This window comes from Mangifera indica, chromosome 11 (genome assembly GCF_011075055.1).
Source record: "Mangifera indica cultivar Alphonso chromosome 11, CATAS_Mindica_2.1, whole genome shotgun sequence".
NCBI classification, from domain to species: domain Eukaryota; kingdom Viridiplantae; phylum Streptophyta; class Magnoliopsida; order Sapindales; family Anacardiaceae; genus Mangifera; species Mangifera indica.
The window spans coordinates 1,323,713-1,339,346 of record NC_058147.1 but is presented as its reverse complement, the minus strand read 5'-3'; the positions used below and the strand labels follow the sequence as shown (position 1 = coordinate 1,339,346).

Here is a 15,634-nt window from a genome sequence, read left to right as displayed (position 1 = left end):
AGATGACTCAGATTCATTCATTTCATGCATTGTTCATGATAATGTGAAATGTTGCATTTTGGCCACTGTTGCAGGGTTGAATACGCATGGAAAGAACAATCTCGCACGCATCCCCAATCTCCATATTCATATTTGAAGATTAAGATTCATGTAGGGCCAAAGGGATATTCCCACCCAAAGTTTGTTGATTTTTCAGTTCCACTCCTTAACTATAAATATCTCATTTACTCACTTATAAACAATTAAAATTAGCAAACCGTTTAAAATTTTATTTTTTTAATCTCTTTTTATCTCTTTATACTGTAAAAATTAATAATTTTTTTTAAATCAAATTCTAAAAAATAATATTTTTTTATAAGGTTTAGTTTTCAATTTTTAGCATCATCGTTGATAGACTCTCTCTTTCAACACTTTTCTTCCTCTGACATTATCTCTCTCATCATTTCTCTCTCCTTAGACCGGTTATTTAAAACAGGAAAGCTAAAAGTTTTATTGGGAAGATGAAGCCTACAAAGATGAGGGATCTCATGTTGATCTTGTCTTTGTTTAAGAAGATGATTTGTCTGAAAGATGATTCGTCTTTTCAGGCGAGCGATGTATAACTGTCGGAGGAGAAGAGACATTAAGGCAAACCATCAAGCGAAAAAAATCGCCAAATATTTAAATTAAATCTTAGAGAGAGAAATATGATTTTCTAGTACTTAAATTAAGTGAAAATTTATTATTTTTTAAGATTTAAAGGAAAAATAGATAAAATGTAAATTTATTTTTAATATTATAAATAAAATAATAATTTTATTTTTAAAATTAATCAATTTAATAGTTTATAAATAAATAAATAAAAATTTTAAAATTAAAATACAACGTTTTTTGATAGGAAGTAGTCTTTGGCTTTTATCTAAAACTGTAAAATGGGCAGCTGGTGGGTTGAACTTTGAAGATAAAGTCCTTTTTGAACAGTGGGCATCTTCTACTTTATTCAATTCTTAAAAACTCCATCTTTGAATAAGAAAATTTTTGGTTTTTCTGCAATGAAAACATAAAACAAAAGTTCCCAAATCATTTAATTTTGTTTAAGAAGCAATATCGTCAACTTTTTCTTATCACCAATCCCCACACCAGAACAGACACGTTATTTTGTATAGGAAACGTGAACGCCCTCGCCTTCGCGCATGCATTTATATGGATGTGGGTCATAGGCCGACGGACGGTGGGGATTTGACGCTGAAATCGAGCGGCACGCGAGGTTAGAATTAGACCTCCACGATTGTGCACACTGTTCAATGGCTTTGGAACGTAAACTCGCCGTATTCTCAGCGTAATAATATTTAACTCTAAACGATGCTTGTAAATTACAGTCCAAAATCCATTGGCCCTCCTCGTATTTCTGATACTTAAAAAGAGAAATTGCTCTCTGTGGTGAGGACTGATTTCTGGTTAAAAAATAAATATATGCATAGAACTGAAAACTTAATTAAGTAGTTTTTTTAGATAATGTAATTTTTTATTTAATATAAAAAAACATATATCTTCATAGAAAAAATGTGATATCATCCATATTATTATTCTTAAAATTTAAACCTCCAACCTTATATTTGAAATTACAACAGTTTCCAATATGAACACCAAAGATACTAATGGTCGTTTGATCTTTTGTTTATGTTTGACTAAATCCTTTTTTTTTTTTTGTCATTTTTATTTTCTGTTATCGGTCCACGTTATAAACTTAGTGCTTGACCTTTAATCCTTCATCATCATCATCATCATCAAGTATCGTATCTAACATGCTTAAACTGGATATTTGGAGATCTCAAGTGGTCCAACTTAGCTTGCTTTTAGGCAAGTGACATCACTAAGCAGAGTGAAGATAAGCCTTATTAATGAGAAAGTGAAGAGCTGTGCGGTGTGTTTTTTTGACTTACTGCAATTGAAATGCTTACAAAATGATGGTGAAAGGCCTCCCGGATTTAGCAGTGTGGTGGGATCCCGCTGTACCAAGAAATCATGTGAAGGGTCCTTCATGTTGAGTTGAAATAACCAAATGCTATTGGGGTCCTTTGATCAACCCTTTGCAAACTGTGAAATAACAAAATCATGTGAACGAGTAAACGTTATTCGAATTGGACTGCTCATACAAAGAACTAATCACATTAAGCAGTTGAATAAACATAGTGATTCCTTATAATTTTTTTTTTTTTAATGAGTAAATCTTATTTGAGTTACACCACTCTTCTAAATAAGAATTAATCACATTAAAGAATTTGAATAAATATAATGATCGGTGTCACAATCTTTTCAGAAGAGGCCTTACTACGCCAAGTTGAAACCAACCTTTACACCATAAAACTTAAATAGATTTAGAACTTATATTTTCACGAAATGGATATTCCATTTTTTTAAATCAAACTAGCCAACCAGGGGTCAAACTATGAATTTGATACAGTTGTCTAGGTTTCTTTTCACCTCATAATTAAAATTGGGCAATGCGTAATGATTCTGCACTGAAAAAGGAAAAAAAAAAAAAAAAAGAAGGGATGAGAGAGCAATCATGCCAGAGCATATCATGCCAATGGGAATCATTCAGTTACATGAGACAAAGTTTGATCTGGTCTCTGAAACAACCTGTTTCATGCCCAAATCATGGCCGTTCTTGAGGAAGACCAGAGTTCAGAGACTGACTGTAGTTATTATTATTACTTCAAGTCCTGGTGATGATAATCAGATGTCTCCGGCGTTGTTTCAGAAGGGGTCCCATTACGGTCAACTTGATGAACGATGATGATGAAGTTATCAGGTGGCGAGCGTACAAGACTACAGAAGAGACAAATGATTGAGAGAGGTATATGGAGAATATTATACAAGGTAAAACAAGAGAATTAATATTAAATCAGAGAAAAAAAAAAAAAGGCACAGGATTTTCCAGAAGAATGATAAGAAACAAAGAAAAGTTAAGAATGGCGAGGAGGTGAGGGTCCACATAAGAGAATTGGAAGAGAAAGAAGGTAGAATCGAGCGTGGTGTGAGGGGAACATGAAGCAGAAAATGTTGTAGGGATGTAAGGAGACATTGGCTTCTGAATCTTCTGACGGTGGACAGCTCTGTTTTGTCCCTTTAATCACTTTTGTTTTTATGGATGTGGGCCGAGATTCAAGGCTGCTTTATGGGCTTTTCTTTTAGAAAGGTGAAAAAGTGCCTTTTCTTTCACACCCCCCCCCCTCTCTCTCTCTCTCTCTACTCAATTTATTTTCCATTACTCCACCTTTTTCTATATCAAATGCTTGGTGGGCATACAAATTGATTTGAACGAGAGCTTTAGAACAGCCAGCTCGAAATAAAACTTGGTTTACTTATATTGGTAAATAGTATTGTCAAAGAAGATAAAAAATTATTTAAATTCAAAAGAATAGTTGAAGAAGAAAAATATTAATGACGAATATTTTTGGTAAGTAATACTGTCAAAGAAAATGAAGATTTATTTGAATTTAGAAAAATCGTTGAAAAAAATCGTTCATGAGACAAATTAACTACTCAAATTATTTTTCACTATTACTTTTTTCAAACTGAGTTAGAATTCGAATCGTTTAATTGATAAACATTATCATATAAAAAGATGAAGAATTGTTTGAATATAAAAGAATTAATAAAAGAAAAAAAAGATAAAGAATTATCAGAGAAGCAAACTCTAGTGCGTCTATGTTGGTAAGGTTAAGAGGATTTGATCCAAATCAAATAACAGTAAAAGCTTGAACTAGCTCGGATGGAATCCAACGTCATAAGATGCATCTCATCCCATTTGCTAGGAAGCTGGATAACATCAACTTTGCTTTTGCTTTTGCATCAATGATGCTGGTGCTCTTTAGCCAGAATGCCTTACAACTTAGCTAATAATCACAATTTCTTATGGGATAAAATGTTATGTACATGGCATATTCCATCTTTTGTTTTTCGGTGAAACCAAAAAAAATCATGATTCCTCACAGCCAATGTTGAGCCTTGAATGCCCATCACTGAAGACTTTGGAGAAGGCGATTGGGCTCCTGTAAAGTCCATTGGCGAGGACCCTTTCTTCTTTGTTCTTTTGAGTCAGAATCCCTATAATGGAACTTGGACATGATCCACCTGTTTCTCAACAACAGGCCCTTGAGCTCAGGCCCAAAATTAATGTTAAAATAGTCGGGTCCTATTTTAAATTGTTAAGCTTTCTTTTTCCAATTTTCATATTTTAAAAACACATCAGATCAGTCAGTTGGACTGTTTGGGTTTAGAGCTCTTCCCGTTTTCAGTTAACCTATATGAACCGCTTTGAGTCGTGGTTCACCAAGAGAGTTACTCAAGGATGTGGTTCAAGCACCGGATTATCTACAGCTCAAAAAAACAATGGTAATGTGAATAAGTTGTCAGAAGTTGAAAGTGATAAAATGAGAAGATTAATACACAAATGAAGTTGAAAATAATATGATCGGTGTTAGAAGGAATTATAAATTAAACATAAGAAATTTGAAATGATAAAATCAATATAAAAAAGAGTTAGTAAAGAGAAATCACCGAGTAGAGTTTTTGTTTTTCGTGGTTAGAGCTTTTGTGGTACATGACTCCTTTTTAGTGATTTATCACTTTCTTTGTATATTCGAATAGTGTTATATACATAATTTTTATGAATAAATAATGATATATTATTATGTGATAAAATAGTTAAAAATTAAATATAAAATAATATTCAACCATATGATGATATAGAGAAATTGATGAGTTTATGTGTTTTGTGGTTAGAGTTTTCGTGATACATGACTCTTTTTTTTTTTTGTAACTTATCACTATTTTTTAGGCCAAATGACTATTTCCCATCCAAGGTTTGATGTTTTCTTAAGTTTCCACCCTATAACTATAGAAACATCAAACACCCACCCATGACCGGTTAGATTTAACAAAACCCTAACATTGATAAGGGTAAAATCGTCATTTCGCTATAATATTAAAAATAAACTAAAATAAAATTTATTTTGCCCCCCTAAACTTTAAAAACTAAAATTTTCCCCCAGTCTAAGTTTTAAAAAATCGCTATTTCACCCTAAGGTTTCGTTTTGAAATCTCCGACGACATCTTCGACTCCATTGCCAATGACTTCTCCCTTCCGAAGCTTCCTCTCTTTTCGGTGAACTTTTTCCTCCCATTTGGACGTCTGATCGGAGTTGGAGAAGCCGTGGAAGACGAAGTTCTTTGTCTTCCCAAACGAAGACGAGACGACTCGTCATCTTCATCTGAGAAGACGATTCGACTCGTCATCTTCATCTGAGAAGACGATTTCTCTCTACGTTGGATGCGTAGTGCAAGAGTTGAGGGTGGCCGTCGGTGGAAGAGAAATTGTCGGGAGGGGAAGACGGCCGGTGATGGTGCCGAAGAAAGTGAAAGGGTTTGGAAATAAACCCTAGGGGGGAAATGTAATCTTTTCAAACTTAGCTTAGGGAAAAAATATTAGTTTTTAAACTTTTAGGGGGGAAAATGAGATTAAATTTATTATCGTTAGAGTTTTGTTAAATCTAACCGGCCATGGATGGGTGTTTGGTGTTTCCATAGTTAAAGGGTGGAAACTTGAGAAAACATCAAACCTTGGGTGGGAAATAGTCGTTTGGCCTATTTTTTAAGCTCAAATAGTATTTTATGTATAAATAATGATATGTCATTATATAATAAAATAATTAAAAATTAAAGATAAAATAATATTTAATTATATAATAATATATATATTTTTTTTAATAAAATTATATACACATAATTTGCATTAGTCTCTCCTTACAAATTTTAGTTTGGTCCCTATAAAATGATTAGGATAAAAATTATCCTTTTAAGTAGATTTCTGACAGGTCTCTGAAAAATAAAAAAGAGACAAAATTCTTAAACAATTCACCAAACCAATCCAATCGATCCAGCAGAGACTGATTCGGACCGGGCCCTTAAACGGGTCAAAGCCCGGTCTGGTTATTAAAATTTAAAACCATGGTAATTTCCAATCAATTAAAACCCTAAAAACAGAGCACGAGAGTCGGGAAGAATTGGAAGGGTTTTTGGGTTGCAGAAGAAGCTACATAGAGCGCAATATTCCAACTCTGAGAATCGTGTGATTAGGGTTTTTATGAAAGCTCTAAATGGAAGGATTGAAAGTATCAGATGCTAATTTAGTAGTGTATGTACATCCATCGAAGGGTAACAGGGTTTCTCAAGCCATACGTCGCGAGCTTAGTTCTCTGCTCTTCAAGTTGGTTTTTCTACCCCGTACTTAATCTTTTTTTATGATTAAAGCTAATATATGAAGACATAATTTTGTATGCTCAAGGAATGGGACATTCTGTAAAGATTAGTATTTTCAATACAAAAGGCTCTGTACTGTAATTCTCTTGTCATCAACTTTTATTTGTTCTTGACTTCAAATCTCTTATGCCATATTGTGTGAATCAGTTTGCATGGGTATTATGTAGTGTTGTATGATTGACTTTTAAATTATGTGCCTTTAATTTCCAAAAGAGGCCGTTTGGTGCATTTTTCATTTGGATAAAATTCTATCGAAGCCATTGGGATGGGATGTTGACATCTGTTAACGAGCTTCTGAGGCCATTTTTGAAGTCTGTAGTCATTTTCTTCATGTAGTGTATATACACATTACACAATCCTGTTTGTCTTTTTTCTAAAGATATTTATCCATCCTGTTTATATTTTTCTTTATTTGGTTTCCATTGCAGATTTAGTGAAATTTTTGACGGTGTTGTGCTTGCATATGATGTCAACATTCTGGATGAAAGTGCAAAAATCCTTTCTGGGATTCATCCATATTTTGGTGTGAGGCTAAAAGCAAAGCTCTTACTTTTTTCTCCAAAACCTAATATGCTCTTAGGTGGGTTTTTCAGGATCTTTCACATTCTTGATTACACATGATCTAATTATGAACACACAATTATGTTGTTAATTAAGTTACTATAAAGATCATATCATTTGATTGATTTAGGAAAATATTATGAATTTCATATGGTTGAAAAAAAAATTTATGATCTTCTGATTATGCATAGCAGTGCATAATCTTGTATGTACTTTTAAATCATTGTTGCTGATCTGTCATGCTGCACATTCATTTTGGTTTCTAATAATGTTCATCTTTCAGAAGGGAAAGTGGTGAAGCTTACGCAAGAGTCCATTCATGTTATTGTTCTAGGATTTTCATCTGCTATTATAACAGATCAAGACATACGGGATGACTTCTACTATAAAATTGTATGTACTAATCATTTTATTTGATGTTCATAGCATTCTCTGACCCTTTTTACCTGTTAAGTGATATAACAACTTTTCTGTAGAAGGTCAATATAGATTACTAACAGAACTTCCTTTTTTCGTACTTAGAAACATGGTGAAGAAGTTTTTGCTAGCAGATCCCACAAGCAACATGTGATAACGGTTGGAACCATGATACGGTTTTTGGCCAAGAGGTGACACTTTGCTTTTCTGATTATTTATTTTACTTTTCCTGATGGTATCTTATAGGAAGTACTTTTTAATTTCTATTTGAGTGACAGTATGCTTAATATCTGAGGAAAATTTTTAATTCTATTTTGATGTTATGATTCATATATGAGGTTTAAACTTAGATTCTATGTTGCATGATCTCTTACACTGATCTATATATGCAGTTTTGATGAGGAAATTCTTCACATCTTTGGATCATTAAGTCCAGATCATACAGGAAGCATCCGTTGGTTGGATAAGAAATCAGAAGATGTTTCAGTTGATAGGTTTAAACTTATCTTGGACTCCTTAGAACTTTGAAGTTTTAAAACCTGCAAACCCTCTATCCTAGTGCACCAGCTCATGATTATATTTGCTATATGATTATGTAGGAGTAATAGGAAGAGGAGAGAGGGTTTGGGGAAAACAGATTTGCTGGACAATGGAACCATTGGTGAGGGAGCATCTTCATTGAGCAATGACCATCGGATGAAGAAGTCAAAGAAGCATAGATCTGATGAAGATCATTAGTCTGCTATTGAATTTTCATTTGTTGAAGGTGCTTTTTTCAACTCTTTAGTTTAACTAGTTCAGTCATTATTCATGTTTTGAATTTTTTTGGCTTGTGTTGAATTGTCTTGTAATTTTTCTTTTAATCCCACCACTCACTGGTTTCAGGTCTGAAAGCTTTTGTACATATAATTGTATGAGCTCAGACTTCATAACCAATTAGCATGTTTGATACCACCTGGTGGGTGCTGTTTGATGATCTCTGGATTTGATATAGTGATTCTTCTCTTTTTGTAGATTTAGTATATAGATGCCTATTGGTGTAAATATAGGACCAATGACTTCTAATTGCACATTCATTTTTGAAAACCGAGCAAACAATGAAGCAGAATAAGCATTAGCAAAACATATTGTCTTGAAGTTGCTGGAGCTTAATTCTAAACTTGCGGCTTAATCATGTCTTGTAAATTTGTGGAAGTAATCTGGACACCTTGCTTTGATTTTCTGTGAAGAAGGTTTCTTGTGTGGTCAAGTTTAGTGAAGACTAAATACTTTGGTTTTACTTCTATATTTTCCAATTTGCAAGACTAAGAAAGTCTTTTGAGGTTTTTTTTTTTTTTTTAAATTTGAAAATGTCAAAATGAGTCTCAGTTTTTCATCATTCATATGAGCCCCTTATTAAGCTCCACTTGGACCATTTATGCGTTCAGTAACTGGTCTCTAAACATGACATGGTCATGACCGTAATGCAACACCAGTGTAAAAGTACTGAACACTGTAGTGTCTCACTTAACATTGCATTTATATATTATCTACCATCAATTGTGTTTATATATTTTACTTTCCCCTGTTATTACAGTTCAGTGTATTTTATGCTTCCACAGTTCTGGCATAGGTTGGTTGCATGCTGGGAGATTGGAAGCTGATTCCCAGTTTGACAAGATTGAAAGGCAAAAATTTGTTCTTGGAAACAAAATGGTTCTGTTTCCTTTCAAATCATTTGACAGCCTTTTTGGAGCTATTCTTGAATTTTGATGTAGATTTAGAGTTTCTTATGCTTTGTACATTTCATGAAATCGATTGTATAACATTTTGATATAATACCATTGTTGTATTGGTTACATATTACTTTCAATTGAATACTCTATTGTGACAGTCTTGGTTATTGCTTTATATTCCCTCTTACCCGCTTTTGTTAATACATCTTGTAATCAATTTTATTGATGAAAGCATGGTTGCTTCTAAAGTTATCCCTTTCTTGTAACAAAAATGTTTTATGCATCAACAATGGATATAAATACCGATACTAATATTGATGTGCTGTCATGAGATTGAATGAAATTGAATTAAAGATTAAAAAACATTTGAATATATAATGGCATGTCAGTATTTATATCCGTATTTGTATTCATTATTAATGTATATAGTATTCTCATTGATAAAATCTCCATAGTGAAACGATGAAACTTGAGAGCTGAGAAAATCCGTTCTTTGGTTGGGAATTTAGGAGTAACTCTTTCTTCCTTCACATCAACAATTATGGAAAATACTAAAATCCTCTAGGACAAAGTCATCCGGCTTTGTATGCAGAATGCTTCCACCCAAAGTCACTATCTTTATCGAATCAGTCGGTAGTAACCCTGACGACTTGTGTGGTTCAGAAATATTAACCTTACCAAATGGGGTTCGACTGGCGGGCACATTCCAAAAGCATAATGGATTTATTAGCTGTAATATTTATAAGGACAATACCAAGTGTATTCTATTTTGAATACTTAAATAAATATTTAGATAAAGACGGGGTGTTTTGTTCGGTGACAAACTTGTCCTAAAATTTACTGCTTGGAGGCTTCTGACTCTTTTGGCTGCACTGCCTATGGGTACACGCAGCTATGCTAATCTGATTCAATATGCAGCAGCTAAATTGTCTTCATCAATCAAGTTGGACATCACCCAACCCAAATGTGTATCTTTTCTGAGATTCTTCTTAATAGTATTACTTTCGCAAAGCCACAGCTAGATTGGAACACATGTCAGCAAATTCCACCATTTCGCCGTGGAGATTTCGTCAATCCTTTCATGAAGGATTTGGGTGTTGGTGAGCAAGGACATTCCAATGACACCATGTACTATGAGTGGCAAAAAATATACATGGACGGCTCCTATAACTAAAAGGCCGAAGGACTTATTCCCACCCAAATTCTGATGTATTTTTAAAGTTATATTTATTAAATTTGAAAAATTGAAAACCTCATTTATAGATTGATTATAATTAAAATTCTATTAAAAGTATGAGTAAAATCATTATTTTACTAATAATATTAAAAAAATCAAATTTATTATATTTTTCTCCTAAATTTTAAAAACTAACAACATCATTATTACCCAAAATTTTCTAACTTTGAAAAGTAATAATTTTTCTCCCAAACTCCTCTCTAGATTTTTTCGTCAGAGACTAGAGATATGGAGGAGATCTATTAGTCTCAACAAAGAGATCGGTCTCTTCGTCTTTAGAGACAGAGCTTTGGAGAGGGGAGATCATCGTGTGCCGACTAACATTTTAAGATGGAGAAGGAGGGTCATTGGCTCCGGAGATGGTAGTTGGAGGGAAGAAGAAAAAACTCTAAGTTTGAGAGGAAAAATATAACTTTTCAAAATTAAAAAACTTTAGATAAGAGTAAAATTATTAGTTTTTTAAACTTTGAAGAAAAAATATAATAAATTTTTTATTTTTATAATATTATTAATAAAATGATTATTTTACTTTGTTTTTAATAAAAAAAATTTAACCACAATCAGCGTATAGATGGAATTTTGAGAATACATAAAAACTTAGGTGGGAAATAGTCCTTTGGCCTAACTAAAATACACAAAGACAAATCTGTATAGTCGGAATCATAATAACTTTCACCATCTGCAGTCAGGTATGGGGTTTCTTTCAGACCCACCTTACTTTTATTCGTTTTGCATGGGACCCTTTAATATTTAAGCATGCAATTGCAGAGAAAAGAAGTTATTATTGTATAATGTATAAGGTGTGAAAGAGAGAAGTGGGAGAAGATGGGGTTTTCAATATTTGCCTGATGATTCTGACTGAGTTCCATGTGAGTTGGTGTTTATTGTAATGAGAAAATAAGAGCAGACTCTGACAAAATTTCTCCGTATAATCCGGACTCTTAACATGCTAATGCTCTCTTATGATATTTAAAAGACCATCTCTCTCTATCTCTCTGCATGAAGAATCTTTGCTCGGTTTACCTTTCGTTATCTGACATTTTTTCTCTCTATGCATGATGAGAACCGACTTCCAAGGTATTGTTTAGATGCAGAGACATCGATTTTATTGATTTCATATCATTATTTAATGAAGGTAGTTGTTGATAACAATGATAAGGGCGAATTTAATCCAGATTGATACAAAAAATTAGTAGAATAGTAAACTTAAGATTCAGTTTGGTTTATTCAATTGATAAATAGTAATATCGGATAAAAAAAATTCTCGATAAAGCAAGTTTTAGTACGATGACAACAATGATGTCTCGATCTCGAGTTGACCACAAGCTTCAATATCAAATCGAACTCGTTTGAATCAAATAGCAATACAACCCACCTAGCTTAGATCGCATACTTCTCTAGTTGTTGATAGATGTAATCAAATTTTATAAAATTAACACTTAACAAAATAAAAAAATGTGTTTTGCAATAGGAGTAGATTCAAATTGAATAAATTTAATTTGATCAAATCAAACTTAAATTAGGGTTTTAGTTTGACAATTCGATTTGAGTTCAATTTATTTGTCTCGCTGATAATATATATATATATATTCATCTTATTAATACTATTTTATGATATTGTATACTAATTCAAATTCAAATTTAAATATATAGCTGACATCGAGTCGCTCTTGCTTCAACCCATCCCAAATTCTCCCCTTCCAAGCATATTTATTAGTTATGAGTACATAAATTCAAAGATAGCTATAGTGACTATAAAAGAATAGGTGAAAATAATTAAATCATATATGGTATATTTTTTTATTATATGCTTCAAATAATCAAATCTGACCCGATTTTAGGTAATACAAAATAATAAATACCTAGTCAAAAATTAATTGTTAGATTAATTAAGCTAATCATTTGCTTTGATTTTAAAATTTTAGGCTGTTAGGAAATGATTAGCAATAAGTTTAGAGGTGGCTTACCAAGATAATTGCCGACTTTCTTCTTCCCACTAAATCTGTGATTATTCTACATTTAGTCAAATAAATTCCTTTTAATCATCATTTATTGAAAAGAATTATTAATTATTATTGGTAAAAGTCCACGACAGCTAGCAATATTTTGTTTTTTATTATAGCTTTTAATTTAAAATTTTGATTACTAGTTAATCATGTCCAAAAAGAGAATTTTACATGCTTCAGTTATGGATTTTATACATTGCCGGCTTCTTGATGATGGAACTCAAACACTAACACGCAGCAGTTTTTCAACTCTGGATAAACTCGAATTTAGGTTATTTTTTAAAAAAATTTATTATTTTATCAGTTTTATTAACTTTTTAAGTATTTGGATCTACGAGGTCTAAAACAGTCAAAGTTATACACTCCCGTAATGCCTAAATCTACATTCACCGTCCAAAATCTAGGCTGAAAAGCCGGAAGAAAATGAAAAGATTGTTTGGCTTTGTGCTCTCTCCTTCTTCTTCTAATATAATTAATTAACTGTATGGAACAGTTAATATGGTTGTACATGAAATGAATAGATTGTGCAATTTCCATCTGTATTGTCTTCCCCTTTTGCTTGCATGGAGACAGTGGATTACAATTGTACAAAAATGATGAGGTCTCAGCACGATAATCTGTCCTTCGTCCTCTCCAATCACGTTGTCCATGGCTACCTGGCTCGGCAAGATGTTCAAAAACTTACGTCAGGGTTATAATTTTATAGGGAAAAATGACTATTTCCTACCCAAATTTTATCTCAATTTCAAACTCACACCTATAGGAGATAAAAAAACTCAAACTCTCACCTATGGCTAAACTATCACCCAAATTTTCAGTTAGAGATAGGGATAAAATCATCATTTTATCTATAAACTTTAAAACTTTAAAATTTTATCATTCTTTTCTCCAAGTTTTAAAAACTAACACTTTAACCCATCTTTAAAGTTTGAAAATTTTAGATTTCACCCCTAAGGTTTGCTTCCTTCTTCGACCACCACTGACAACTAACACTTTCCACTGATCTCCCATCTTCGGCTACAAATTTGAAAGAACAGATGAAAGATGACGAATCATCTCGTCGAGCGACAAAGGACAATGAAGTGTCGTCCTTCCTAGTCTAGGTGGTCCAACGAGGAGATGGAGATCTCTTCGTCGTATCACCACTGTCGCACCAGGAGAAGGAGGAGGCCAAAGACGATGTCGGAAGAAGAATTAAAAAGTGGGGATGAAATTGCTATTTTTGAAAGTTATGAGAGAGCGATTGAGTTTAAAAAAATATGGAAACCCTAGGTTTAGGGGTGAAAATGTTACTTTTAAAAGTTTAAAAACTTTAAGTAAAAATGAAATATTAGTTTTTAAAACCTAGGGGAAAAAAATAAACTTTATAACTTTTTAATATAAACAGAAAAATAACTATTTTACCCCTCTCATTAACAGAAGTTTGGCTATAAGGGGAAATTTGGGTTTTTCATCTCCCGTGAGTGTGAGTTTGAGATTAGACTAAAATTTAGGTGAAAAATAGTCATTTTCCCTAATTATACATATTTTGATTCGAAAGACTTCCGTACAACACACATTATTTATTCTCGTCACTAATTATATATATTTTGATTTCAGAATCTCCAAATGAAGAATGAAATGTTGTAATTATGGTTAGATTCAAAGTGAATCGAACTGAGCTTGAACAAGATAAAACTTATTTTTGGGGGGTCACCTTGGGTTTGGCTCAAGATCGTCAAACTTCAAGAATAATTCGTTCATGTGTGGCTCACTTCGTAGATCAAGAGTTTTTGTTCGGCTTGCATAAGGTTTAGGTTCATATAAAATAGTCAAATTTGGCTCGAACTCGTTTGTTTGAATTTGATTTCCTTGTAGCTTGTATGTCATGTATTGAAAAAACTTTTTAATATATTTTAATTTGAATTCAAACTTATGATCAATTTTTAAATATTTTTTAATTTGAATACAAGCTCAGGTTTAGGTTGTTATATGTGATCAATTTTCAAATATATTTTAATTTATATTTAAATTCGAATTCATATATACTAAATTCATATTCAAATTTATTTAGATAAAACTTATATTAAACTTGAATAAATTTATTTCGAATCTAACTTTCATTGTGTTGATTGTTTCAGAGCAAAGTAGATGACACGTGGACAATCATTTTAGTCTTCAGAAGTAAAATATTATATTAAAAAGTAGTGTTATCTCATATCCACCACCACACGGGGAGCATGATTGCCGTTTTAGGTGCCTAGAAACTAACTTGTATATTTTTCTAATTGAAGTAGATGGAGAAGTAAAGAGTCAATGTCTGTGTGCTCCAACTGGCTACAGCTAGTACCTCTGTCCTTTGCCATCGTAAATAATTAAGAGCATTGCAATGTACCTCTCACAATTAAGTCAGAGCTAAAAATGGTTGAGTTTGGGTTTAGCTTTATTGGATCTCAAGTATTAAACTTGTCAATTGCAAGTGAAAAAGAAGTTAACAAAATTGATAAAAAATTTAAACTCAGGAAAAATTTTTGGGTTCAAACCTAGTATGCTCAGAACGCTTGAGTAACCGGTGAATGGCTAGGCCTAATTATTTGCAGCCGAAGCATAGAAAGAAGGCCATCCATGATAAGACAATTGAGCGAACTTGAAGTTAATTAATAACTATTTTTTAGCAATTGGATTTATCTTACGTAGAAGGCACCAACCATGCACTAAAAAGTAATATTGTCTTCTGCCTCGTCAATCCCAGGAACGGGCTGGCAGTGCAGCAAAGCAAGGAGGTCGGGTGTTGGGCAGATTTGAAACCAGCTTGTACTTATTCACCTGCACAAAATTTAATGTATACTTCAACAACATCCATATCCTTAAAATGGATGAGGATGTTGATCAAATACAATGTTCTGACAATGGAATCGTAAAAATTAGTATCTTGGGTGTCATGTTTTGAGTTCGTGCTAATGAAGAAGCTGTCAAAGATCTAAAAAGCCCGGCATATCTTCCCATATCACAGTGTAATTATCTGCTTAGTCTGCGCTGAAAGACACCCTCACGTTTGCACTATCCGAGAGGTAAGTATCAAGTGTTCGATGCCTTGACCAGTACAGCAGGAATAATGAAGGCAAATCGCCAACATGTTAAGCTAGCCAAGTGTCACCGACCCTCTTAACGTTGTTGCTTTGCATACGCCGAAAGTTGGTGGAATATATAAATCCAAATCATAAACATCTGTTCGTAATTTGTCCCTGAACAAGCTTCGCATGTGCCTGCCAAGTGATTGCACTGTATAATTATTTCTTATTAGCAAGTCCAGTGGGTGAAAATGGATAAAACAGATTCCCACATCGGTTAAGCAGTAGTACAGACTACCGACACAAGTTTTTCTGTTGTATAACTAGATTACAAACAGCACA

General features: G+C 33.0%; 1 protein-coding gene across 4 annotated transcripts; it reads left to right on the top strand.

Annotated features, from left to right (window-relative positions):
* Positions 1-6,001: 6,001 nt before the first annotated feature.
* Positions 6,002-9,156, top strand: LOC123228968. Of its 4 annotated transcripts, none has more exons than XM_044654502.1 (7): positions 6,002-6,253; positions 6,735-6,886; positions 7,151-7,260; positions 7,390-7,475; positions 7,677-7,778; positions 7,884-8,050; positions 8,897-9,156. In XM_044654502.1, the coding sequence occupies exons 1-6, from the start codon at positions 6,144-6,146 to the stop codon at positions 8,020-8,022; spliced, it is 699 nt and encodes a 232-aa protein (XP_044510437.1). In that variant the 5' UTR covers positions 6,002-6,143; the 3' UTR covers positions 8,023-8,050; positions 8,897-9,156. The 4 variants fall into 4 exon arrangements, with proteins under 4 accessions (XP_044510437.1, XP_044510436.1, XP_044510439.1 ...); XM_044654501.1 differs by having other exon boundaries at positions 8,861-9,156; XM_044654504.1 differs by lacking the exon at positions 8,897-9,156 and adding an exon at positions 8,170-8,328.
* The last annotated feature ends 6,478 nt before the right edge of the window (positions 9,157-15,634 follow it).